Here is a 27,926-nt window from a genome sequence, read left to right on the forward strand (position 1 = left end):
GGCTCCACCTCGCAACTTACAGGACTTAAAGGATATGCTGCTAACATCTTGGTGCCAGATACCACAACACACTTTCAGGGGTCTAGTGGAGTTTATGGCTCAACGGGTCAGGGCTGTTTTGGCAACAAAAGGGGGATCAACACAATATTAGGATAATAATGTTATGCCCTTATAATATTAGGTCATAATGGTATGCCTGATCTGTGTATAATATAATATAATTATATAATTTGAAAATGGTGAACAAGAAATATATTTCTTGTGAGGTAGATTGGGTATGAGGAAGTATTGCTGGGTAAAAAGGGGACACCAGCGTCCCATACAGGTAACAACATCCAAAATATCAGAAAACTTCCTCATGTAAGTCACAATGCTTGTAGAAATTAGAAAATGTGATTTTAGATCATACAGATCTAACACACAAAATTCTAAGTTACTCTGCATCATCTTATGTCCTGCACCTACAGTTTGTCACTATATAATGTAGAACTGTCCATTTGGTCTGGTGACCTACTTCCCTCTTAAGCCATGCGAAAGACCAAAGGACAACATATGAAAGAAGAAGTAACCATGATTAGTGACATTTATTAACAACACTCAGAGAAAGTTTGCTCACAAGTTAAGATAACACACCAGCGGAGGTTAAACATTTCTTGACATAGTGTGTATGGCAGCCCTGATTGCTCAATGAAAGGTAAATTAACTTCTTTTCTTGTTTAAATATGTTGATATAAATAATAAAGAGTGACAAAACAGGCTTCACTGACCATGAAGACTCTAAATTGTTGATACTGAAATCAGCACAATAAGGGATTTTGTTGCATTAGTTGCTGTGTTTGGTTAATATTGTGTAATATAATTCAGTAATCCATGTGTCTCTGGATTTTAATTTGTGAATCTTGCTCATTTGTTCATGAAAATTCTTTTAGAGAATCAAATGGATAAGGCAATCTGTAAACCATCCAATGGAAAACCTACCATTCCACAGAAACCCAACCTTCCACCAAAACCAAACCTTAATGCTTCACACCAGTCAAGCCTCTTTGGTTCCTCTAGCAGAGTTGCTCAGGCTTTGCGTAATTTTGAACCAGGATTAGGCAAGCAAACAGCAATAAACTACAGCATTAAAGAACGAAGATACTCCAAAGAAATGAGCCAAAATAGAAGGGCTTTGGGGGTTGAAGCTAGAGGTCCAACCAGGATAGAGGACCAAGTGGAGAATATATCTTCATTCTCAAGACCTATTGAAAGTGGACTTAGATTATGGGATGAAAAACAGATGCCTGAAAGAAATCAGATGGCAGTAGATGATGTGGATGTGGGTCGATCAGGTAGTGAAATCTTTTAAATATGTTTCTAACGTGTGTGCTTTATATGTGATGTAGGTTTAGATTAATTAAAATAGTTGAATAAGGTATATGTATTATATGAACAACATAAAGAGTACAGGCAACACTTTATAAGTATATGTAATAAAGTATTTACAAATCATTGCATTAACAGTTTAAAACTTTAGTTAATACATTAATAGACAATATACAAATAGTTCTTCATTCATTGTCATTGTAATTAACAAAGTGTTATTGTTTAAAGGGTTAGTTCACCCAAAAATTTAAAATCTGTTATTAATTACTCACCCTCTTGACATTCCTAACCCTTAAGATGTTTGTTCATCTTTGGACCACAAATTAAGATATTTTTGATGAAATCAGAGAGCTTCTGAAATCTGTCCCCCTATAGACAGCAACATTATTACCACTTTCGAGGCCCAGAAAGGTAGGAAAGACATTGTTAAAATAGTCAATGTGACTACAGTGGTTCAACCTTAATTTTATAAAGCAACGAGAATACTTTTTGTGCTCAAAAAAACAAACACAAAAATAAAATGGGAAAATGGCATTAAGTGCTTTAAACCAACCTTTATTGGACATTAATTCTATTATTATTAAGAGTTCATTAAAAAGTTTACAAATACATTAAGCCTATCCCCAAAACTAAACACTTATAAAATAAATAAATAATGCTGTCAATATAAATTACATACAAATACTCATAAGATCACTTTGTTAAAATACATAAGATCACTTTGTTAAAATACATTAGTAAGGATTAGGCATAGGTACACTGTAAAAAAAAATTCAGGTCTCCAATTGAACATTTTCTAGTGACTGATCACATCTAAATTTTTTAGTTGGCCAAATTGAATTTCTGTTAATTAAATTGCATCAATTCACAGAAATTAAATTTGGCCAACTGAAAAATTTAGATGTGATCAGTCACTAGAAAATGTTCAATTGGAGACCTGAATTTTTTTTACAGTGTATAGGGGAAAGAATATATAGTTTGTACAGTATAAAACTCATTATTTCTATAGAAAGTCTCCATAAAACATGGAAACCCAGTGTGTGTGTGTGTGTGTGTGTGTGTGTGTGTGTGTGTGTGTGTGTGTGTGTGTGTGTGTGTGTGTGTGTGTGTGTGTGTGTGTGTGTGTGTGTGTGTGCTTTAAAGGTTGGTTAAAAGCACTTAATTCATGTAATTTTCCCCTTTTCTGTGCCCTAATCTAAAAGGAGAACTATTTACTGAGAATAAGTTGTTAACAAAGCATTATCTAACTCTTTACATATGAGCTAATTAAACAATAATTTGTTAATAACAGTAATGATGAATGAATATCAATGAATGAATGAATAACTATGTGTATATAGTCTATTAATGTATTAACTGCAGTTTACAAACAATTAATTAAATATAAACTAATAGTTTGGTAATTATTTGTAAGTACTTACTACACTCTTATTATAAAGTGTTGCCAGACTTTAACAACTGGGTATTGGGATTAAGGGATGTAGAATATGGTCATGCAGAATAATGCATTAATATATGCTTTATAAGTACTTATAAACAGCCAATATCCTAGTATTATGCATGCTAATAAGCAACTAGTTAATAGTGAGAATTGGACTCTAAAATAAAGTGTTACTGAATATACATTATAATTGATTTAATAGTCTACATTATTTTACCAGAACAAAAATAAGAGTAGAAAATGTGAGAATTTTTTTTTAAATTCTGTCTGGGCCTGTTGGTAAACTTAATAAATCACCTCATTCCTTCAGCTCCTGATGGCAGTGAAATGAATAACTCTGTAAGTGGCACCATAGAAGATCATCAGGGCTCCACTGCACCACCAAACACCTCAGAGGAGAAACACTGTCATTGCATCTGCCACCTTCAAAGGCCTGGTATGAAACTGGTCTGGGTACCTCTACAAAAGGAGGAAAATGGAATGGATACTGTAATTGAAAAGAATCATAAACATCAAAACAGAGGAAGTCAAAGAAAAGACTTTCCAAAAAAGGAGGAGGTTTTACACCTACCCAACAATGAAGTCAGTAAATCACAGAATAGCCCATCTTGCCATTCGAAACCCCAAGTTTTGCCTCCGTGTGTAAATTGCCAAAGCTTTCTACTTCACCACAGCCCTCACAAATTACCAGGAAAAGCGTTTGCATACGCTGAGGAGTCATTTCAAAACCACTCACAACCCCCTGTACCACAAAGGACTTATCAGTCCTCTGAGTATCAAAATAGGCAACAATATACACAGCTTGACCATTCCGATGCTCATATATACTTGGATCTTTTGCCATCAAATGACATTAAAGTTACTGCTCCAGCTGTCCCCCCTCGTCCTCCCCCACGACTTCCTCAGCACCCTCCAATAAAGCAAAAGAAAGAGAGGCGGTCTTCTCAGCCAGTGCTGGCCTGTTTGGTCTCTCTTCGAGGAGGTGGTCTACCTATCAGAAACACCAGCAGCTGTGAGCGTGGAAGACTGTCTTGCCCCATATCTGTGCTAAACCCCTCAGGTGAGTTTCATTAGAGAAAAAGTTTGCATGACTATAATATTTACTGTGCTCTTTTAATGGCAAAGATTTTGCCAAGTATGACATCTTCTTGGATCAATGTCTTGTGTTGATCCTGGAACAAAATTATTGTCAAAAAAACAGTCTCTAATCCCAAACATTAAGTATGGTAACTTTGTCCAAGGCCCTAAAACCAGCTCTAATCCTATACCCTAACTGATCCAGGAACATGTCCTTCGTGCTGAAATCACTGTGGACATCAAGATACAATTCAGTTCAATTCAATTCAATTTCAATTCAACACTTTATTTGTCCCCAAGGGGCAATTAACAAGGCCACGTAGAGTAACGCACAATTGCTATGCATAAAAGAATCATACAATAAACAAATAACACAGTGTGCACAAGTACGCTATCAGTTACTCTTTTTTCCACAAATATCTGCTTTTAAATGCTTTAATCATTGCTTAAAATGAAACAGACATATGTCAAGATTTCTGGAAAGCTGTTTGTTTTCTAGGTGAGAGCTATGAAAATAGTGTTTTCGAAGGCTGGGAGTCTATTGACACAAAAGAGTAAGTTTACAACAATATTAATAAGCCTTTCTCAAAAGTGTGCAAATTATGCAATTATTTTCAGAAGGGAGTCAACATTTTTAACAATTTCTGTCTGTAATTTTTGGGGCTCAGTGGAAAAGTTTTGTCTTGCTGCTAGCATAGAAAAGAGAGTAAGCTAAACATTAAAGGTTTTTGACCCACCCACAACTTTTTATTCATTTTATCTACTTTTTTATTCCTTTATACACTTTTAGAATATTACTTGAAAGATGTTGAGAATAGTTTAATTTACACATCCTCTTTCCCTGAAATAAAAACCTGACATTTCCAACTTTTACGGATTTGAAAAAGAGAGGCTTCATTTCTGACTCACTGCTAGCTGGAAAGGCTAGTCAAAATGAAAGTGTGAGTTGGTTAGACTAACCTTTTTTGTCTCCCAGGTTTGTTGTGAGTTTAGTCATCTTTTTGATGAGAAATTACATTTTAAAAAGAACACTCTTGTCATTTGGCCTTTATGATCTGTTTGAGCCAAGTAATGCATGGCCAGGTTAAGTAGTTGTAGGTTTCTTGCAGGCTGTGTGACAATACCGGAATCCCACGGAGGATCTCCAGTGACTGGGAACCAAACAGTGACTATGGTGAGAGATACTTTAATGAATGTTGTATTAGAGTTAGTTTGTGTGGGAAGTAGGGATGGCAGACGCGAAACAGACGTTTCGGGGCTTTGCCGAGATCCCGAAGCGCAGATGTTTCGAAACACTGCCCCGAACAGTGATTCGAAACACCCATGTCACGTGACTATGGCTAAATGAAGCTCTGAAGTGTTTCATCAGGTGGCGCCTGCCGAAACTGCGTTGATTAAAGGGGGCGGGAACAAACCACACAGTCACACATAAACCTAATTCACCACAGTTTAAAAGTTAAGTTAATCCATCTTCACCTCGTCGGTTTTTGTGAGAGGAGAGAGATTTTGTGATAGCAGTGATTTTGTGATAGGCTATAAGTGAGATATATAGTGTGCTTTGGTTAGTTAGGCTAGATTTAAATGAGATATATTGACTGATAGGTATAGACAGTGACAGATAGGATAGATATAGTGACACATTCATATAGGCTAAGTTAGATATTGACAGATAGCACAGCATAAGTTAGAGATATAGAATTATATAGATTCATAGGTGATATATAGATAGATATATTAATAGAATAGATAAAAATGAAGGCTCCACATAAGAGATGCCGTAATTTTTTTTTTATTGCTGAATAAATAATCATTTACAAACAGCATGGCAATAACAGAACATTTTTGTATTACAAAATACAGTTCAGGTGCTTGAAAGTACAGTAGAAAAATATATCAGGCAAATCATAATAAAAGAAACAAAAAAACATTACAGGGGCTATAGGGTTTTGTTTGAAGATCATATTCTTCTATAATGGAAACAAGACTGATTGCATTTTCAGAACTTTGAGGGCTTTTGTATACGAGTTAAACTCATTATGAAATTAATAAAATCTTGGTTTCACCTTTAAGAACTTGCATTTGTGTATATAACATTTTCCCAGCATGAGGATGTTGTTAATCAGGAAGTTATTTGTTATTGTCCATTACAAGAGATGCCGTACATCTGTGGTGTGGGTTCATTTCCATTTGGAAACACCAAATAAAGTGAGATGTGTGTATTGTGATAGGCAGCTAGTCTTGATGCACCATTTGAGGAGCTCATCCTGGCATTCTGGAGGGTGCAAGTGTCCCATGTGAGAGGATTCTTTCAAAGGCTGGAGAAATTATATGTAAAAAAAAAAAAAAAAAAAAAAAAGAAGTCAGCTAACTCCTTCAACAGCAGAGCAAATAATATTTCTGAATAAAAATGTTATGTAACAAATGTGACACATTGTGGCTTTTTTTTATTTTATTAATGTTCATTTTTCATGACCACAAGAAAACTATAGTTATTCACAATGAGGAGGCTACAGGTTACAAAACCAAGATCATGTAGTTGTCAGACAGATGTTTTATTTTATTTTTTAACATGGACCATTGTCAAGGTATTTCAGATCAACACATGCAAGTGACCACTAGATGTCGCCGTAGAGACGGGTGTCGGATTGATTCGAAGCTTCGAAACAATATGCCACATTTGCTTCAAATGTTTCAGTGCTTCATGAAGCCTCGGTCTGCCCATCACTAGTGGGAAGAAGGAGCAAACAGTATATTTACTGAACAAACAGTATATTTGTCACATGTCTGTTTGTATTCTGATTCGTTCATGTGCCCCTTTGTTCAGTTTCCCGCCGCTCCTTTGTTACTCCTTTGTCCCATGGTTACCTTCATTATTAGTTCATTCTGTTCAGCTGTGTTTGCTCGTTACCTTGTTTGTGTTCCTATATGTAGTTCTTCCTTTCAGTCCTTGTCCTTTCACAGTTATTAGTGTGTTGCTGCCTGATCGTTTGTGCAGGAATACCATTAAACCTGTTCATTTGGATTTATGATCTTTGTCGGTGTCTGCCTTCCTGCAACCAAGTGACAATATTCTATCCCCTTACCTTAAAGGAACACACCAGCTTTTTGGGACTTTAGCTTATTCACCGTATCCCCCAGAGTTTGGTTTGTATGGACTTATCTTTCTCATCTCAGTGCGTGCCATAACTCTGTCTGACGCACCCACCACTAACCTAGCTTAGCACAAAGACTGGAGGTAAATGGCTCCTGCTAGCCTACTGCTCAATAAGTGACAAAATAACGCCAACATTTTCCTGTTTACATGTTGTGATGTGTATAGTTACATGTACTAAGACCGACAGAAAATAAAAGGTTGTGATTTTCTAGACTGATATGGCTAGGAGCTATATTCTCATTCCTGCATAGTAATCATAAAAGAACTTTGCTGCCGTACCATGGATGCACAATGATATTACGCAGCATCTGAAAATAGTCCCCAGCACGCTCTCTGTGCAAGCAGGTTGTCACGTTGGTTATGTTGACGGAAGTTAGCCTATTTTCAGGTGCTGCGCAATATCATTGCGCCTGCTGCATCCATGGTACGGCAGCAAAGTTCCTTGTTTACTACATAGGAATGATAGTATAGTTCCTAGCAGTGGCGGTTCTACATTGAATTGCACCCTGGGCAAGACCTCCTTCAAGCTTTTTATTTACTGAATGCTACAAATGGAATTATATTAATTTACAATGTACACACTCATTAATCTTGCCTGATCTAGCTTTGTTAGTATTTGTTAGTTTGTTAATATTTCTTTGTTTGTTAAGTTCATTATGAATCACATTACATAGGCCTATTTTCAATTAAAAATGGCGAAATTAGACAAGTTTATTCATTTGCCAGAATATTTTTGTAATTTGTTCAACATTTCTGACTTGAATAAGGAGATCAAATGTGTAAAATTCGCGCCTCATCAGCTTCTGTGTGAACATAAAGCCCGCCTACACTGATTTGATTGGTTTTCTCAAATATTTTGACATTGATGAGTGGTGACAGACCAATGGTGACAGACCAATGATGCTCAGATGAACACACACACCTCTGCTTCTGGGAGAGACATATACCCCTTTTCCACCAAGGCAGTGCTAGAGCTAATTCAGAGCCAGAGCTAGTCCCAGTTCATAGTTGGTTCGACTGAGGAGCCTTCTAAGAACCGTTTGCTTTTCCATGGGCTGAGAACCACAACAGAGCCAGGTCTTACGTCACTGTATACGTCTCATCTTTCTCAGCACCGCTAGCGAGGCAGCGGCAATGTTGCCAAGTCTGTGGTTTTGCCGCGGGCTGTTTTTTCATGTCCGCGGGATGAAGCGACCCCAATTATGTGATATTTAGCCCCGGGAATGCGAATTTTAGTAGGCAACCATGCCAAAAAACACATATTTTACCCCCAAATGTGATTTTTACTGGGGAATCCCCCCCTGGAACGCGATTGGGCTTGTTTTGAGTAGCAATTGGGCGGGTTTGGTTGTGAAAACCTGGCAACCCTGGGCAGCGGGAAACACACACACACCAGGCTTGTTCGAGACGCATCGGCGCTGCGCAGACCGATCCACGCATGATATATAAAAAAAAAACGCATGAGTGAATCAAAAGCATAAGGAGTCATATGCTCTCGCTGGACTCGTTATCATACGGCGATCGGTCTCTGCACAGCACCGCTGCGAACAAGCCTTCCATCAACAATGCAAACGTTGCGTTACTATTGATTCTCACGGCTTTACGATCCTACATCGGCATCAAAACACAACGAAAACACAGCGAATCCAACGCATTCATGCAGTTCGCCGTAATTTGTATAGACGGAGATTACAAATGAGCAGCAGCTGTTAGCTCCATTAGCTGCTATTTAAAAAATGGCGGATCTCAAGTTTGTGTTGGCCTTGTTGACCCCGCCCCCAGCGCCTGACGTAATCGGTTCTTACTTCTAGCCCTGTTCTAGCCCAGCAATGTTTTGTTGCTACTTAAGAACCACTTTTCCTGGCTCGGAGCTAGGGCTTTGGGTGTGGAAACACAAAGAACCGATTTGAAACTAGGCTCTGGCTCCGATCTAGCTCTAGCTCTGCTTTGGTGGAAAAGGGGTACCAGTGAACTGTTCCCCGCGCCCCTCCCCCCTTCTCACACACACACAACCAAAGTGCACGGCACCTTCTCAGCAAGCAGGGGCACCTGCAGCTGCAGTTTGTGCAGAGGGTTTCAATATACCAATTCTCCCCTCAGTGAAACGATAGACAGAAAACCGCTTCGCAGCGCAGAGGATTATTTATTTTTTTAACTGCTCGTTTCGCCCCCCATGTGTCATGAAAAAATGCCGCCCCAGGCAACTGCCTGGTTCGCTGCTGCCCAAAACCGCTACTGGTTCCTAGCCATATCGGTCTAGAAAAATCGCAACTTTTCATTTTCCGCTGGTCTTAGTACACGATGTAACTATACATCACTACATGTAAATAGGAAAATGTTGGTGTTATTTTGTCACTTATTGAGCAGTAGGCTAGCTGGAGCCGTTTACCTCCAGTCTTTGTGCTAAGCTAGGCTAGCGGTGGGTGCGTCAGACAGAGTTATGGCACGCACGGAGATGAGAATGGTATGTATGGACTTATCTAACTCTGGGGGACATGGTGAATTAGCTAAAGTTCCAAAAAGTTGGCGTGTTGCTTTAACCCTAACCCTAAACCTACTCATTACAGAAAACTTTCAGCATTTTCAAAAAACATCACTTTTTAGAAGCTCTTTTCCTCATAGGGACCAAAAAATGTCCCTACAAGGAAAAGGATTTTCAGATATTGCTGTTGTTGTGGCAATTTTCTAATCAACTCTGAATAAGAGACAAATCTTAATAATTTAATAAAATGGTTTATTCTTTTGCAAAATAAGAGTCAACAGTCGGATAGCCATCTGAATGTCTGCAGAGCATTGCCTGCAAGTCATAACAAAAGTGCAGCTCTTATAGTTGTTTTCAAACAAGGTCACACACAGCCCTCCTCCTGTAAATTTCCACACGCACTCAAATAACCCCATATGTCTTTCATCCCACATTTAGGTGGACAGTAACCCCTAAGGTCACTTTGCTGGTCCCACTGTCTTGTGGATTTTAACTTGCAGTCCTGCATAGCAAAACAATCTCTTATGTGGTATAATATTCTTTGATATATGAATATAATTATTAATATCCTTCGTTGATTAAATTTTCCCGTCACACCGTCTTTGTGGGGACATTTTTATCTGTATGGTTTACCAGGACCACCAAAATATTTTAATCTAAAAATAACAGTTAGTGGTTTTCTGGTTTATTTAATATGAAGGTATTGGAGCAGGATTTATAGTTAACTGCACCACCAAACACCTTAGAGGTATTTTATGGTTTGTTTTGTCTGGTTTCACTTTGTCTCTATTCTATTTTATTCTTGTTTTTATTATTATTATTTTTTTTAATATTTACTCTGTTCAACACTTTGGATAGTTCTGCTATGTTTAAATGTGCTATATAAAAAAAATACTTACTTACTTACTTGGTTATTATAGTTCACTGAATAAGTTGAATGGACATTGGATGCGATAACATTTTTTTGGATCTTTTGTGAATCAGCCAAACGTTTTTCTCAAACACATTGTGTCATCCTTAGAACCTCTGTATCAGATCTACCAGGCTAAGGTCTCGAAAGAAGCCAGTCAGACACAGACTGATAGTCCTGATTGCAACAGGAGAAGTGTTAGTGAAACTCTGGGTTTAGAGGGTCCCGGAAGGCTGGGGGTGGTTGACCCCCGATCCAAAAGAGGCCCCGAAGAGATTACGCTCTGGCAAGACTTACCAGTGGTGAAGGAAAGTGGAATGTTATACAAACTCGCTCGCACTGAAATACAGAGACAAGAGGTTGGAGTAATAGTTTAACAGTATTAGGAGTAACTTTACATCTTTTTTGTCAAGTTCAGTTTGTACATATCTTTATTTTAATCTTTATGTGCGTTTTTAGAGCATGTTTGAGGTGCTCACCTCTGAGGCCTCCTACCTGCGCTCCCTGCGGGTTCTGAAGGATCACTTCCTGGGGTCACGGGAACTCAATGAGACTCTGGTCATTCATGATAGGAAGGCCCTCTTCTCCAATCTCCTGCAGGTCTATGAAGTCAGCGAGAGGTGAGAAAGATAGAAGAAAAACAAAGGGAAATTGTTTTATTTTTCTGTGGACCACAAAATAAGCTACTCTTTTCTATTCAAAAATAGATTGTAAATCAAACTCCAAAAAGGTACCATAAAAGATGTCTAAACTTGTGAACTTTGTTCCAAGTCTTCTAAAGCTCTGTGTGGGGAATAGCATGGAATTTACGTTGTTCACTCAATCTTTGAAAAGCAATCTTTAAATGAATAATGAATGCATAATGAAAGTACTGTTATTAATGAACTCAAAATATAAAATAAAATTATTCCACACACCTCATGCACTATATTCCAAGTCTTCTAAAATTATATGGATCTAGGCATGGATGAGCCCACCCAAAAGTCTGCCTTGTCCACCCAATCAGAATTTAGGCACAGATAGTGTTAATCTTTTTTTTTTAAATTTGTATTAATTGTGCATTGATTTAAAAACAATCTGAGGCAGGGTGTGTTGATATGTTTGAAAAAGGGCTGTAGAATGCTCCAAACCAATAAAAAAAAATATAACACCAGAAAATTACAATATTTTGTAACGGTGTGGCATGTTATACACTCAGAAAGGCAGAGACTGACAATTACACTAGCGATAACGGGCAGAAATATTTGCATGCTAACAACGCAACAACCTGCACCAGGGCCCCTGATACCCTAGCTACGGCCCTCATTGCAATTACCTGAGCTGTTGAAATAAGCTAGAAAACCTCACTCATTTAAGAACGTGCATTTATTGCATGGACGGAGCAAGAACATAATGTAAGTGCATACAATGAATATGCAAAATTTAGTTGAAACCTTGCCCTCTTTGACTTGCTTTTAATGCAGTTAAACTAAATGTACAATGCCCATGACCTCATCATCACAAACATGTGGTTCTGCAAGTGGCTATCCCATCTCATCACCTACTACAGCGGCAAAAAAAAGTAACAAATTGACTTTATCCTAATTAGAAGATGTGATTTGTAGACCCTGCTCAACGTCAAGGCCATCCCATATGAGACGTAATAAAATGGACCAGCTTGCATTAAATAGTGGAGGTTTAAAGAAAAAGAGGTCAAAGTCATTGCATGCATCCATCTGCCGCCAAACATGACAGTTGAAGAAACATGGAGGAAAGCCAAACAAACAATTGGCGAAGCAGACCTCACAGAACTTGGCATGACTAAGCCAGGACGGCGGTGGCCAAGGAAGTATGGCTGTGGGCAGACGAAGTCAAGGTGAAAGTCTGCGAGAAGAAAAGCCTCTACCACGCTTTTCATGCTGACAAGATCTGGGATAACTGGCAGAAGCATCACGATTCCCGAAGGAGCGCAAAGAAAGCCGTAGCTACTGCAAAAGCTGCTCGCTATGATGTGCTCTACAAGAAGCTCAACACGCCCAAAGGCGAACGTGACATCTATCTCCTCATGAAGTTGAGCCATTGTCAAATTGAGGATATCAAGAAATTCTTCGGTGTCAATGACGAAAACAGGAAACTGATCACTGACCGCAAGAAGGCCGTCAAAGGCTGGTGGGACTACTTCGACTGAGGAGTTCCCAATATCCACCGACTAAGTTCGCCGGTCACGGCCGACGAAGTTGCTGAAGCAGTGAAGAAAATGAAGCTGGGTAAAGCAGACCTACAGCAGGCAGCGCCATGTACACTTCTCTATGCGGATGACGTTATGCTTGCTGCTAAAAAAGAGAAAGCCAGTCCCAAGCATGTAGTGATTTTACTTCCGTCCATCCAAGGACGCCAAGTAAGGTAGTGATTGGTACTCACATCACCACAGACGTTGTGATTTTTGGATCACACGTCACTTAAGGTGTGGTTATGAGTACATCAGATGACCACCTTCCCCTTCTCTTAGTTTGGGACACCAGTCAAGGTCTTTTACCAACTGTTGTTTTTGTTTAACAACAGATAAACAAGAATAACTAACAACTACTAAATTAATACAATGAACGATAAAGGAATAAAGTGCATAAGATGCATAAAATACATGTGATTAAGTTGAGTGTGGCTATGGAAGAGTTGCGTTATTCTCTGGACCAGACACTCATGACTTGGTCAATCCGCTTTTGTCTCTCTGGCATGGAGACTCGGGACGTGCTGTAGTCGTTAAAACTCTGAACGAAGTGTTTGTTAATGTCTCTTTCCTCACAGAATGTGGTCGTATCTGTTGCTGCCTCACAAGCTGTAGACTCAGATACTTGGATCTTTTGTTGTCTTTCTGGATGAACCAGAGGCTCAGAATGTTACGGTGTATCTGTTTCATCCTTGGTGGACAGACTCAGAACTTGGTGAACTGTTTGTCTCTCTAAAGGGGAGACTCAGAACTTGGTGATCTGTTTCAGTCTCATCCTTGCAGGACAGACTCAGAACAAGGAGTATCTGTTGAAAGGGGTACCTTTATCCCTTTCGAACGAGAAGGAGATTGCAATTTGGCATTTTTCCATTCCAGTGTTGCGATAGGCTGCTGGCATCAGAGGGGGCACACAGTGTGGTCCACCCTTCTTTCCCCTGTGGAACTCATTTGCATACTGTACACAGTTAGAAGTCTTTAAAGTTTACCAATGCATTTCTCACTTTCCAAACCACCATCAGAATACCCTTGGCAATATTCTAAACAAATAGACACCAAACATGATGGAAAAATATTGAACTGTTCATTCATTTCTTCATTAACAGCTGAATCTGTGTAAGATGATGCATTACAAATAGCTGTCACTAAGAATACTTATTTCTCTGAATGAGTATGAAATGGATGTGTGTATTTTACATCAGTCTTAAGGTTTCCAAACATAGTTATGAATGGATTCGGATGGATCATTGTGGTCTTTCTTTGTTTCACCCACTACTGCTGAGGTCCTGATGAATTTTTTTGGCAGTCACAGACCAGGAAATTAGGGGTTAAATTCTAGGGTGAAGGGCAGAAACTGCATGTGGACCAATTAGTCCAAGTCCTGTCCGTTCCTGGGCTTGGTACCAGAGGTCTTCTTCTTACCCTCCAAGAGGTGTCTGGCTGTTGCCCTAGCATCTTTATCTGATGGCGTTGGACAGTTTGTTTGTGTTAGTCCACCAAGATCCAATCAAAATGTAGCAAACCTTTGTCCACTGTTATGGGCAGAGAGGGGCCCGGCCATAAACTGGGCCCTGGAATGTGTGGTCCACTACAAGCAGAATGTCGAGGCACGGAGCAATCGACTGGCAATATTCGGCCTACTCCTCAATGTTAAAAAGACAGAGTACATGATGAGAGACCCGAACAAGCAAGGTATGATCAAGATTGATAGCACCGACCTAACAAGAACCAAGACATTCAAGTGTCTTGGCTCAATAATCGCAGTCGATGGAAGTCTGAACCATGAAGTCACTGCACAAGTCATCACTGGCTGAAGTGCCGCACAACGACCAGTTTCACATGCAATAGGAAGACCTGTGACGACTAAAGTCAAAGATCTCCGTACCGGCATTAGTCCTGTTGCTCTTTATGGCGCTGAGTGTAGGCCTGTGGCGAAAGAAGTAGAACGTGGCGTTCTACTTCTTTCGCCACAGGCCTACACTCAGGCTGCAATGGCAATGGCTGCAATGGGATCTCTGGCTTCGCTAAAATCACACGCTTCGACCACGTCTGTAATGAAGACATGCGGCAAAGGTATGGTTTTGCCTCAATATCTGACAAGCGACAGAATGTGAAGTCCGACTTTGGTGGTATGGCCATATCCTGCACGTTGACCATACAAAGCTTGCCAAAATGGGCTTCCAGCTGGAAGTCAGCGGAAAATGACCGAAGGGACGACCAAAGTAGCACTGGCTCGACATGCTGCACAACAACTTAAAGCTTATGGTTTGCACCCTGATCAAGTCGACGATCGCATCAAATGGCGCCAGCCATCCAAAAAAGCGGACCCTGCTACAACACATGGGATAAACGCTAAAGAGGAGGTTTAAGTGAACTATAAGTGTAACAGTATTAAACTGTGCACAACCAGTTCACAACTACAGAACATTTCTCAGTTGTACCGTATCTGTACTACAAGGTAACTTAAGTATACTAGTAGTTTTTTACTATACTAGTAGCAATTTTTTTAGTTTATGAAAGTACACCTTCTCAGTAAACTACTAGTAGTAAAACTAATAGTAGTTTTATACTGCAAGTATACTTGTAAGTTTTCTTTAAGTGAACATATACTTACAGTTTATGTTATGTTACAGTCTATTTATTATTAAACTACAGTTTATCAGTTAATTCAGTATACTTCTGAGAAGTACATTAAAAATAAAGTATACTTTCAGTCTACTTTTTGTTTTTTAAAAAAGTATACGCCTACTATTATTATTAGCACACTTGTCACATCCCTTACTTTTACATAAGGGATGTCATAGTAATATGAATTTGGAATGGCTTTTAAAAGAGTAAATTATGCAGTTATCATTTTTGAACCCAAGAACTATGGCCACAGGAATGAACATATCTCTTCTTCTTAGGTTTATTGGCGATCTGCTGAAACGAGTCGATGAGAGTGTGGTGATATCTGACGTGTGTGACATAATTTATGAGCACTCACAGAACTATTTCTCAATCTTCATTGATTATGTCCGCAATCAGCAGTACCAAGAAAAGACCTACAGCAGACTGATGTGAGACTTTTATACATACCTAAATCCATTGAGAAACACACAAAATAATAATTTTAATCCTAAATTTTCAGCTTAGTTTTGAAAGCTTCACAACAATGAAAGCTTTTAAATGCAAAATACTTTAAGTGATAATTAAATGTGTTTGTATGCATGTTCTGGCAGGGAGAATAACAGGGATTTTTCAGTTGTGATGAGGCGGCTGGAGTTATCTCCACTCTGCAAACGTCTGCCTTTCACATCCTTTATGCTTCTGCCCTTCCAACGAATCACACGCATCAAAATCCTTATACAGGTGAGAAATAACAGCTAATGTTCTCAAAAATACCCATTCCTCTCATTTGTAAATGTGAAATGATCAGACAATAGTGCTTGGATTAATTTCAACCTTTTGTAGAATATCCAGAAGAGGACTGCAAAGGGCACTAAAGAGGAGGAAACTGCTTCCAAGGCCCTGACTTCAGTGTCTGAGGTAAAATGGATAAAATCAACATTGATCCTTGAGTTTGATTAGCCGAGTGCTGATATCATAGCAGCAGTAAAACATTTTACTGTTGGCTACTGTAGTAAGGTTAGTTTGTGTGGGAAGGAGGAGGCGGGAACCGGCGAACATTCAACAATAAACTTTAATCAAATAAATGAACAAACAAAGTGAAAATAAAAGCGGCAGCCCCTCACGGACGACTGCCGCACACATACATAAACAAAACGTAAACAAAATACAACTTAAAGTCCAGGCCTGGTCCCCTCTCGTCCTTCACTGTCGTCGCTCCTCCTTTATACTCCCGTCACTCCCACGAGGCCGACGGCACGCAGCTGGCGATCATCATCACTAATGACCGCGGCCTCGTCCCGTTCTCACGGTCCCTCAGCCTCGCTGCTCGCCACAGCTACATACAAACAACAATCAATTCCAATGCTTCTAATACTTTTACTTATGTGAAATTAAGAACATGCACATCATAGAAGAGGTTTATACATTGTATGTGTGAATTAAATTATAATTTTTTTAATGTAATTTAGAATAAATTTATAGATCTGGACAAAAATGACCATTATGTCATTGACCTCATTATCAATATAATTCATTAAAATGCTACTTTTCTTAGCATCATAAACAGTCTACTGAGCGGCTAATGGAACATTTTTCTTGATGGAAGACTGTGATTAGGTACTGAACATTGATGTCATAATTCTGATTTCATAACAGCGTCACATGCCTAATGATTTCTCTGTGGTAAAACCTCTGTAAAATGGGCAACTAACAAAATCTAAACCACCAAAAATGATTCTTAACTGTTAAATCTCTCCATATGCATTTGTTCTATTTGTTAATGTCCAGCTTTGATCTCTCTCAACCTTCTTGTTTGTAGCTTATCGCGCAGGCAAACACACAGGTAGGGCAGATGAAACAAATGGAGGAGCTCATACACATCTCTAACAAATTGGAGTTCGACAAACTCAAGGTCAGTAAATTCACTACTGCCCCTTTAAAAATAGAGTTTTCAACAAAGGTTTTTACAGCACTATGCCACAGAATATTTTTTTCTTTAGAATGCATCTACATACTCTTTACAGAACCAAGGAGGGATTTATTCCATTGACAGAGGTAGTAATAATACATTAGAGAAGTAATAATACGTTAAATATAAATATCTAAAAAACATAACGTAACATCAATATTTAAAAAACTTTCAAGGAGCCATTTAGCAACTCAAGAGACCAAGAAAATAAACTGATTAGAGAAAGGTTCTTTGCTAAACTTAAGCTGCATCAAAGAACCATTAAAAAACCTGTTCTAATCCTTGTTCTGTCCAAAATACTTTGGCAGAATGTTCATTCTTGGGTGAAGTTGAACTATGCATTTAATCAAACTACAGCTAGAAATTTCTGAAATATTCAATTTTCTTTTACTATATACAAAGGACAACATGTATTATTTCAATATGCCAACATTATTATATTTCTTTGCAGGATTCAAATGATACGTTATACAATAATTAATGTGTTTATTTCTACAGGCAATTCCAATCGTTTCTAAAAACCGCTGTTTAGAAAAACAGGGGGAACTTCAAGAGCTAAGCAAAAGAGGGTCCCTATTCAGCCTTCGCAACAAATGTACTCCGGTATACATGTTCCTCTTCAACGACCTTCTCATTCTCACCATTAAAAAAAGGTTAGAGGCAGATAGTTATTGAGATTAACCTTGAAGGTGAAGTATGTCTCTGCAACACTACTGGCACCTAGCGAAATTACAAAAAATAGCATATTTTTCAAATACCCCTTTCGCACATAACTACAGGTGCTTGAGAAGCCATATCTCAACCAGGTAAAAGTAGACTACTTTCAATAAAAGACCCAACATATTAGGAATACTTTCAGCTGTGTTGCTATGGGTTTTTCGTCTGGCTATCACCAGACCAAGCTCAATTTAAGATTGAACATTGGTCTGAGGAGTCTGCTCTGTATTTTCTACTGCACAAGAGGTGTGATAAGCATAAATTAAAGGACTCTATACGCAATTGGATAGTCCTTCAACCAATCAGACCACAAGAGGCGTGATCAACGAGCGTCAATCCATCGCTTCTCTATCCGTCATCGTGTTAAACCCGCCAATAGCGCGCCAGGTGGATAAGCCAGTCTGTGATTGGTTCCCGCAAAAGTGTAACAGAAACAGGGGAAATGAATGTACAGGTTTCCAGACTGAGTTGCAGGGCAAAATCAAATCGCCGGCAGATCAGGCTGGGTTTACCCAGTCTAATGGGTTATGAATACGGAATTGAATAGGCTAACACTTGCTGAATTCAGAACCACATACTAGTATACTCTTACTCCTATCTAATCTTACTATGGCATAACTATCTAGAGCAGGGGTTCTCAACTCTGGCACTCAAAGTCCACTTTCCTTCTCCAACCCTATTCAAACACACCTGAACAAGCTAATCATGGTCTTCAGCATTACTTGTAAGCTGGCAGGTGAGTTTGATCAAGCTTGGAGCTAAACTCTGCAGGAAAGCCAGAGTTGAGAACCCCAGTGTGTCCAATCCTGCTCCTGGCAGGCCATGTGGTAGTAAACAACATAAATTGGAAAATTTTTCTTTCTGGACGAATCAGGTGCATTTAATTAAGGTTGAAGTTAAACTCTGCAGGGCTGTGGCCCTAAGTTTGACACCTCTGTTCTAAATGCAGCAAAATTTAACTTGCACTCCTGTACCCAAAGCTGAATGTATTTTCCCCTGTGACACGTCAGCCATGGTAACACACCGGCAAAATACCTTGTGGCTTAGCCTGCTACAGTTGTAACAGGCAAATAAACTGAAACCATGTGCAGTTTTATTTAACAAAACAAACAAATACAAAACAAACAAAGACTTGACTAAGAAACAAGAAACTCACCAACAGAGGTTACAGGAAACAAAGACAAGACAAGGCACAATTGAAAAATGAAGGCTATATATAAACACAAAGACTAATGACTAAAAAGATACACCTGTGAATCAAGACAATAAACCAATAACAGGACAGAACGGATGAAACAAGAACCAATGAGAATGTGAGGCCTGGTCTGTGGAACAGTGGTGAACCTGGGCTGCGTTCAGCCCCTACAAAACGTTGCAAAACGTTTTTTAAACGGAAACGGTGCTGCGTTGAACACCCTGTTCTGTTGACACAAGAGTTGTAACTATGGCAGCCGAGAAGGCCATTCTTTGTGTTCTTTTCGAGGAATTTTCGGAGCCTGATGAAATCGATATAAATACGTGTTTAGCCTAATACTGCAAAATACATGCAATCACTTCCCTTGCCATTCAGAATAAATGACAACACCACAATCACATTTATTTAACTTTTTTATCTCCTCGTAATCAATTCTAATTTAAATCATTTTATTTCTAGTTCTTACTTTTGTAATAGCTTGTATTTCTCACTTTATGTCAAGCAATTACCATATATGAAATTTGGTATATAAATAAACTTGCCTTATGTATGTATATATATATATATATATATATATATATATATATATATATATATATATATATATATATATATATATATATATATATATATATATATATATATATATATATATATATATATATATATATATATATATATATAAAACTCTTACGACAATCATGTCTTCTAATATCTTCAATTGTTGTGTATACCGAGCTGCAGCGGACACATTTGTAAACATTACTTGGACCCATTGTGTGAGCTGTCTCTTTAATACCGCGTGGTTTATATACATGTTGCTGCTGATTGGACTGACATATTTGACACACCCACCAAACGAGAAAAAACGCATCTCAAATAGGGCTGTGCAATTAATCGAATTTCGATTTCGATTTTGCCTCCCAACAATCACCAAAATAGTACAATCGAGAAAAAACGATTATTTTGCCATGTTCAGTTTTGCAAGAACACTCTTATTTTGTCTTGCGTTCTGAATGAAACGCGCACGCGCTCATCCGCCCCTCACGAAGCCACAATCTCTCTCAGTTCGTGAGTCTCGTGACTCGTGTGCATATCATCCGCTGGAATTTAAAAACTCGGCGCGAGTAAAGATGGCAGAAGGAGGGCAGTTACAGCAGCGTTTGGTGAGCAAAAAAGGCAAAACCAACTCCGTTGTCTGGGAACAGTTTGGCTTTGAGGAATCAGACGACGAGCAGAAACATGCTACGTGCAAAATTTTCTACAAGTAGTGGCTGCAACGCAAGAGAACACCACGAATTTGTTTAACCACTTGAAAATTAAACACAGAGTGACCTATGACAATCTAATAAAGAAACAAAAATTGACGAGAGCAGGGGTGCCGTGTAAACGTCCTTTTTCCCCCTCATATTTTTCAAAAAATTCTCTCTTTGTAAACTTTGCTCAATGCATGCGAGTGCTGCCATATGTTTGAATATGACCAGTCGTTTTCACCGTCATCACCCGGGTTTAGCGCCAGAAGACGTGAATGAGAAGCCACGCGCGCAGTGAGAAAATGTATCTCTGTTCACTCATCCGAGAGCGCGCACACGTCTCACAGCGCAAATATTGAGTTCTCTTTCAAGTCTTGCTCTTGAACGGACAAACTCACACAAAACGTATGTCAACATGTCCAACTTGATGAGTATCCTAGCAGACATAGTCTGTATCAGTGGCGGCTACTGGTCTGTCAGAGAGGGGAAGCTCATTTTCGGCCTACATCATAAAATTGTCTATTTATTTAAAAGTAAATTCTGCCCTACGTTCCTTTTCAAGAAAATGGTCTGTGACCCTGTCGTACCAACTAGGAGTCTTTTCAAGTGACTTGACCAGTGTCCTCTCAAGAGGCATGGCCAGCAGTACATTTTATTTGTCACAGCACTTCCAGTCAGCCAGCTAACTTTGTTATACCAGGAGAGCTGAAAAGACCTGTTATTTTCCCCTATCTTTTGCACTAAATCAATCTTAGGTGTTGATCTGCCCTGCTGTTTAATTCTAAGTTTTTCCTCATAAGGAACACTTTCAAATGGCTTCGCCAAAATCAGGTCGACAATATTAGCACCGTCTGCCATCGTGCGCAGTTTCACCCACAACGCTAGCCTAGCCTACTAACGTTATATGAATGAATGAAGGAATGAATGAACGATCTAAAAAAAAAATATTAAACTCTGTAAAACTGAAACAAGGAATGTGGTGTATAATTGTGTGAAATGTATGATGAAAATCAAGCAATTTCGCCAAGCAAATATCAAAGAAATAGGTTGCAGCAGTTTTTATTTCGACTGAACTTGAGAAATCCGCGATGGGACTGAGCGCGAATAGCTTCAGTGATTCCTTATAGTACAGAATCGCTGTCAGTCAAAAGGAGATGCAGTCTTTCGACAGACCCTCCAATCATCACGCAGAAGCTCGGAGTCCGGGCCAGCCCACTCCCCATTCACCCCCAGAGACGCTGAGCGTCCGTGGGCGGGACATAATCGCAGCGTTTATCCAATGACCGTCTAGTTTCGAAGCGCTGAAAAAAAACCGTTCAAAGCAGCCCCATTGAAGTCAATGGACGCTGGGCTTCAATAGGGAAATGCACTGTGACGCTGCGGGAATGTATGAGAAGGAAATCGAGTCAGCCGACCTGCTATATGTAACTGATTCTGAACGAACTCGCCTTTGAGATGAACGTTTTCTAACGCATTTTTAGTCAATAAAATGTTAATACAATAGTACATATTTGACCATTAATTTTGTAACATTATAAGGGAAGCCGAGCTTCCCTTGCAGTCTTAAAGAAATCGCCACTGGATGCATACAGTCGATAAAGACGACGCATATCCGATCCGGATTGAATAGCTTTTGTAAGTTTAATAGGATTAATCTTTAATTTATGCACTCAAATATGCAATGTTATTTTACATTTGTTACATTTCTGTACCTGAAAACTAATGTTAGACGTACCTGAAAAGCATATCTAGCCGAACCATATTGTTGATCTTATTTATTTGTGGTTATCATTTTTACGTGAATACTTTTATACTTTGATTTGAATATGTTATATTGTTTATTTTAATAGTTCAAAAAGTACAACAAATGTTACAATTTCAATTGAATTGTTGAAAGGTGTATTTTTAATAAATACAACACATTCCCAAAGTCATGTGAAATAATCGTGTTACATAATCGTGATTTCAATATTGACCAAAATAATCGTGATTATGATTTTTTCCATAATCGAGCAGCCCTAATCTCAAACCCGTTGCACACCGTTACACACCGTTTCCAGGAAACATGACGTTCAACCGGAAGGGTCCCCCGCACTTTTAATAAAACGTACATTCGTCCCCCGCACTTTACCGAGTCTCGCCGGTCCAAGTCGACCCGCTCCGTGGGGGATTCGAACCGGCGTCTAGTCGCACCGCTCTTACTGGCCTACGTCTGTTACACGGGCAAGTTTGTTTACGTAGAAGCCAAAGTGAATAAATCTAGATTTAAATTCAAAGACACAAAATAAAATATACATGACCTGTCATTTTATTTGTATCCAAAAACAAGGCGATCTGAACACCATGGAGTGCTAACACTCTAGTACAACACTAATTCATACAAGAAGCTCTCACAGAAAGTCCAAAACGGATTTGTAGAAGTAGTCACGCCCCAAAGGCATTCACAGCGCTGAACCAGCAGCTGAATAAAAATAATTATGACTGATGAAACGCGACGACAAACACATGATTTCGACAATATATGGTTCATGTCTGTTTTTCAAGCCATCTCAAGGTATTTATTTATTGACAGTAAAGTATATGAATAATGCAGTGCTAACTGACATCCTTTTTAATGTTTAGTATCTTCTGCTCACCAAGGCTGCATTTATTATATAAAACAGCTGTTTACTATGTGAATATATAATAAACGTGTAATTTATTCCTGTGATCAAAGCTGAATTTTCAGCATCATTACCAGTCTTCGGTGTGTCACATGATCCTTCAGAAATCATTATAATATGAGGATTTGCTGCTCAAGAAACATTTATGATTATTATCAATGTTGAAAACAGTTGTGCTGCTTAAAAATGTTGTGGAAACCATGATGCATTTTATTTCATAGTATTCTTTGATGATTAGAAAGTTAAATGAACAGCATTTATTTGCATTAAATAAAGCACTTATTATTAAATATAAATCTTTCTTTATATTATAAATGTCACTTGTGATCAATTTAATGCATGTTTAATGAATAAAAGTATTAATTTCTCTCTTTTTTAATCTTACCACAAAAGTTTGTATAGTATCATGGTTTCCACAAAAATGAAGCAGCACAACTGTTTTCATCATTGATAATAAGCATAAATGTTTCTTGAGCAGCAAATCAGCTTATTAGAATGATTTCTGAAGGACCATGTGACACTGAAGACTGGAGTAATGATGCTGAAAATTCAGCTTTGATCACAGGAATAAATTACTTTCTTTTTACTATATCTTCACATAGATAACAGCTGCTTTACATTGGCATAATATTTCACTGTATTACTTTTTAACTGCATTTTTTATTAAATAAATGTAGCCTTGGTGAGCAGAAGTCTTCTTTCAAAAACATTGAAGAATTGTAATTTTTAAACTTTTCTAAACTGCCTTGTTCAGTGATATTTTTTAACATTGCATAAAATCCATGGGTACGTAATATACAAGTGTTTGTAGTGCATAAACTAATCATAAAATTGACATAAAATATAGGGGAAAATATTATACATATTAGTGGTTATTGTTCAGCAGTGTATTTGATATCTTACTGAATTAAAAGCAAGAGATCAATTAAATCTGTCAATTAGACAGAGGTCAGAAAAAAACAGGTATTATACCTGACATTTCTTCCCCTTCACTTCTGAAAAGATGGCTACGCCCCTGGCAAATAGCGTGCCTTGTTGGCAAGTGCTATTCGCATTAGCTCTGCCTAACAATGCCTGGCTTTGCCAAACAAGATTGAAAAAAAAATCATTAGCAAACTAATGTCTACAGTGGTGCAATCAGTAAAGCGAATGGTTAATGGATCATTGTTTTGACGCGATCAACACAGGTTCGAATCCGCCTTTTGCAGAGCTTGCTCTTCTCTCTTTTCTCATCACAAATCACATTGGAAATGCATTTACTTTTTTTAAATAAAAAATAAGAAAATGTTCTAAATGTGGAAATAGAGTGCCTAACGAAATGTTTAATAATAATAATAGCTTTTATTGGGTATGGTTAGGGGTAGGTGTAGGGAGGGCTTAAATTATTGTCCCTTTAAGGTGGCATCCATTTAATAATTTAAATAAATATAATCATTTACATTCTATATTATTATTGCATCCTGTTAATGTACAAAAATACTGAGGTGCAAATAGTATGCATCTGTCAAAAAGTATAAAATACATGTAATTACTATTTATAAAATACATGTAATTACTATTTATATCGCAAAGAACTGCTACTTTTATATGGTGTAAATAGAATATATCACTATTTTCACTTAGTAAATAGCACCTACAGCTATTTGCACTTAGAGTAAATCTATCGCTAAGAAAATAAGTTATTTTCACTGAGTGTAAATAAAATCTTTGCTATTAACACTTGGTGTAAATAGCATCTATTGCTATTTGCATTAGTGATCATCATTGGAAAAATAAGGGTTAAATACAAGATACACGTGAATAATCAAGATGATAAACAAATGACAAGACAGAACTGATAAAACGGTTGGTCGATTGGTCTATGCAGTGCCGATGTATCCTGAAATAGCCTATTGTCTTGTTATAAGGAGATGAGAGGGTCTGTATCTCTTACCATTGGAGTCACCTCAGCCCATTGTGTAATGGCACGAGTCGGTTACAGTTTACGTTAATAAGCTTCTTGTGGATTATTAGCGCGTTGGTCTTGTGAATAAATGTTCTATATTTGGTGTTATATTGCTAGTAAAGGTACAGTAGGACTGCATTGTTTGTGGAATGTGCTTTACTTGCAGGAAAAGGAGCGTGAATATCAGTTAGCTGCAAATTACTAGTCGCTGCAGGGCGCACACAATTACATTGTAATTTAATACATATTTAATTAATTAAAATTATATATATATATATATATATATATATATATATATATATATATATATACCATCATTCATTAAAAAGCATTATATCATCCTCATTAGGCACACAGCAGTCATACATCATTACAATACAAGTCTAACGTGGCAGCGAGAGAAAGAACAGTGTTTTATTTTTATTTTCATTAAACAACATACAATATAACACTATAACTAAATTATTCATTTTCTCTTCATTCATTAAAATATCAGCGTCATATGCATACAGGCTGGCTGTTATAAGACTGTTATAGGGAATGTTGCGATAGGTAGGACTGGTTTATGGCATTACGATAGTATTTAATAGCAATATTGAATGATATTATCTAAAGATGACATCACCGTTTTCTCCAGAGTGGCTGTACAGCCGAATCAAATTATGTTTAATTATTTTCCGGTTTAACACTGTTAAGCTGATTTGAAACAATCTGCATTGTAAAAAGCGCTATATAAATAAAGTTAACTTGACTTGTTAGCAATTTAAAAAATCTGTAACTCATCAGCTCTTTAGTAGAGACTGCAAGATTTAAATTTGGTATGACTGATGAGGGAGAAATGTGCAAATGTGGGGGCTTCCCAACACTGCTCAGTGTAGTGAATGAATTAAGGGAATCTTTGACCTCATGTGGTACCCTTTTCTGCCTCCCTCTCTTTTCAGTGGATGTCCAGATCGCTTTGTGGTGATCGATCATGCTCACCGGTCTCTGGTTCAGGTGCAGGCTACAGAAAATAGTCTTGGACCACACTTGGAACATTGTTTCTGTCTGACCCTCCTGGAAAACCATCGTGGTTGTACCTATGAACACCTGCTCAAGGCTAATACAGAGTGAGATGCATGTAGCTCCGTGGTTGTATTCTTACCACTGGTTCTATTCAGAATAGAATACATTACTGTCACATGACATGACTATTCTATCTTGGAAATAACCAGTGTTTTTACATTTTTAATCATTCACATCTCCCTCGTTGCTTTTAACATCCCCTCTCCAGGTCAGACATGCATAGGTGGATGGCTGCTTTCCCATTGATTAATGAAGCACCTGGGGAGGAGAAGATTTATGAGGACTGGGGTGAGCTTGAAATGTATAACATCTCAGACACTGTGGGAAGCATTACGCAGTGCTGTAGCATTTTCTTTATATGGAAAGTAAAAAATTAAAGGACAACTCCAGTGAAAAATGAACCTAGGCGTAATTAACACATGGTTACGAGTAGATCGTTCATCGTTTCATGAAAATCGAATGTAAAGAGTTTAATCTCTAAAAACAGATTAGCTTATAACGCTAGTATATGGGGCATAGAATAAGTAAAATTGAATCGCTAGTTAATACCACTAACAAGGCTTAAAATAGCCTCACACTAACACGGTAGCATAATGAGGGTTCCAACATGCAAACCAAAGAATTGAGAACTTTGTAAGTGCACAAACAGTTTAATAAGAAGATACTTTATAAAGACAGTACATTACGTGTATACCGATAGGAGCCATCTTGGAAAACAGTCTCGACAAGTAGAGCCACGAACGCTGTGCTAAGTGATGAACTGTGACTTGGAATCTCATACACCGTAAACCCGAATAAGTTCCCAGAACTCAAGAAAATTGAGGCAATCAATTGCCTCAAATTTTTTAAGTTGGATAACTTAAGTCACAATTTTCCAGAACTTAAAAGGTTGGACTACCAGCTACTTGTACCTTTTGATAAAAGTTAAATTAAAGTGCTCATTTAGCTCAACTCAAATAATTGCAGTTCATATGACTTACAGTTTTCTGTTAAGGCAACTAAATTATTTTCAGTTATTATAACAAAGTATTGAATTTTCACAGAACTTTAAAAAATAAGTACACAACCACACCATTTTATGCTAACAAAACTCAATGTTTATTGCTTTGTGTTGTCATTGCTTTAAGTACACGTTAGTCAAATATGTTGAGTTTGTTTACTTAAAAACATGTGACTCAAACTAGAGCCCTGCACGGGACTGTTTTCTTCATCCCGCTCCCGCCCGCATCCGCCGAATTTCTGACCATTACCGCCCGCTCCCACAACGTATGTGTTACACTCCCGCCCGCTCCCGCAATATGTATGTCCACTCCCGCCCGCACCCACAAAACTCAGAGAATTTATTCCCGCACAATAATAGAGATGCATTGATTTTGTGTCTTCTCCCGTCCCGCAGGGGAAAAAAAACACGTATTTGTATTGATATTATTAAAGAGATTCATGGGGTTGTTTGTTTCGTTTCCCTGCATGCATGTTAAAAAAAAAAAAAAGACAAATACATACAAATATAATTTCGTTTTTATCAAAAACTTTGCACATAAAAATAGACTGCTTTGCAAAACAGAAAACCAGATTGAGAAACAAAAAACAGATCCCAATTCCGTCGAACGTGACCGACTGAAAGGAAACCTGAGAAAACTTCAACAGAACTTAATATGAACACAAAATAGCAAACGGACATTTAGAAACAATCCATTTCCACTCACTAAACTTCTATGTATTGTTTGTCAAAAACACCAAACAGTCAACTTGACCTGCAGGGAGTGCTGAGCGTTTTTGGTGAGGTATGATCAAGTATCTGTATTTGCCAGCTGCGCAATATGTGGATACATATAACGTTATACCGCATGACTTTGCCTACCAAAACAATTGAGAAA

General features: G+C 38.1%; 1 protein-coding gene across 3 annotated transcripts in view; it reads left to right on the forward strand.

The window, feature by feature from the left end:
• Positions 1 to 540: 540 nt before the first annotated feature.
• The window catches only part of arhgef15a (Rho guanine nucleotide exchange factor (GEF) 15), a 30,644-nt gene continuing 3,258 nt past the window's right edge, over positions 541 to 27,926 (forward strand). The window contains exons 1-14 of one of the 3 annotated variants that reach the window (XM_079815650.1): positions 541 to 694; positions 930 to 1,331; positions 3,117 to 3,866; positions 4,383 to 4,437; positions 4,993 to 5,057; positions 10,541 to 10,788; positions 10,889 to 11,049; positions 15,539 to 15,691; positions 15,854 to 15,983; positions 16,086 to 16,160; positions 17,062 to 17,154; positions 17,710 to 17,864; positions 25,926 to 26,093; positions 26,258 to 26,337. In XM_079815650.1, coding sequence (XP_079671776.1) covers positions 688 to 694; positions 930 to 1,331; positions 3,117 to 3,866; positions 4,383 to 4,437; positions 4,993 to 5,057; positions 10,541 to 10,788; positions 10,889 to 11,049; positions 15,539 to 15,691; positions 15,854 to 15,983; positions 16,086 to 16,160; positions 17,062 to 17,154; positions 17,710 to 17,864; positions 25,926 to 26,093; positions 26,258 to 26,337 — 2,542 coding nt within the window. In that variant the 5' untranslated portion in view covers positions 541 to 687. The remainder of the gene's footprint in view (positions 695 to 929; positions 1,332 to 3,116; positions 3,867 to 4,382; positions 4,438 to 4,992; positions 5,058 to 10,540; positions 10,789 to 10,888; positions 11,050 to 15,538; positions 15,692 to 15,853; positions 15,984 to 16,085; positions 16,161 to 17,061; positions 17,155 to 17,709; positions 17,865 to 25,925; positions 26,094 to 26,257; positions 26,338 to 27,926) is intronic. The other 2 variants (XM_079815651.1, XM_079815652.1) reach the window with 2 other exon arrangements.

Source organism: Gobio gobio, assembly GCF_949357685.1.
Source record: "Gobio gobio genome assembly, chromosome: 4".
In the NCBI taxonomy this organism is placed as follows: Eukaryota; Metazoa; Chordata; class Actinopteri; order Cypriniformes; family Gobionidae; genus Gobio; species Gobio gobio.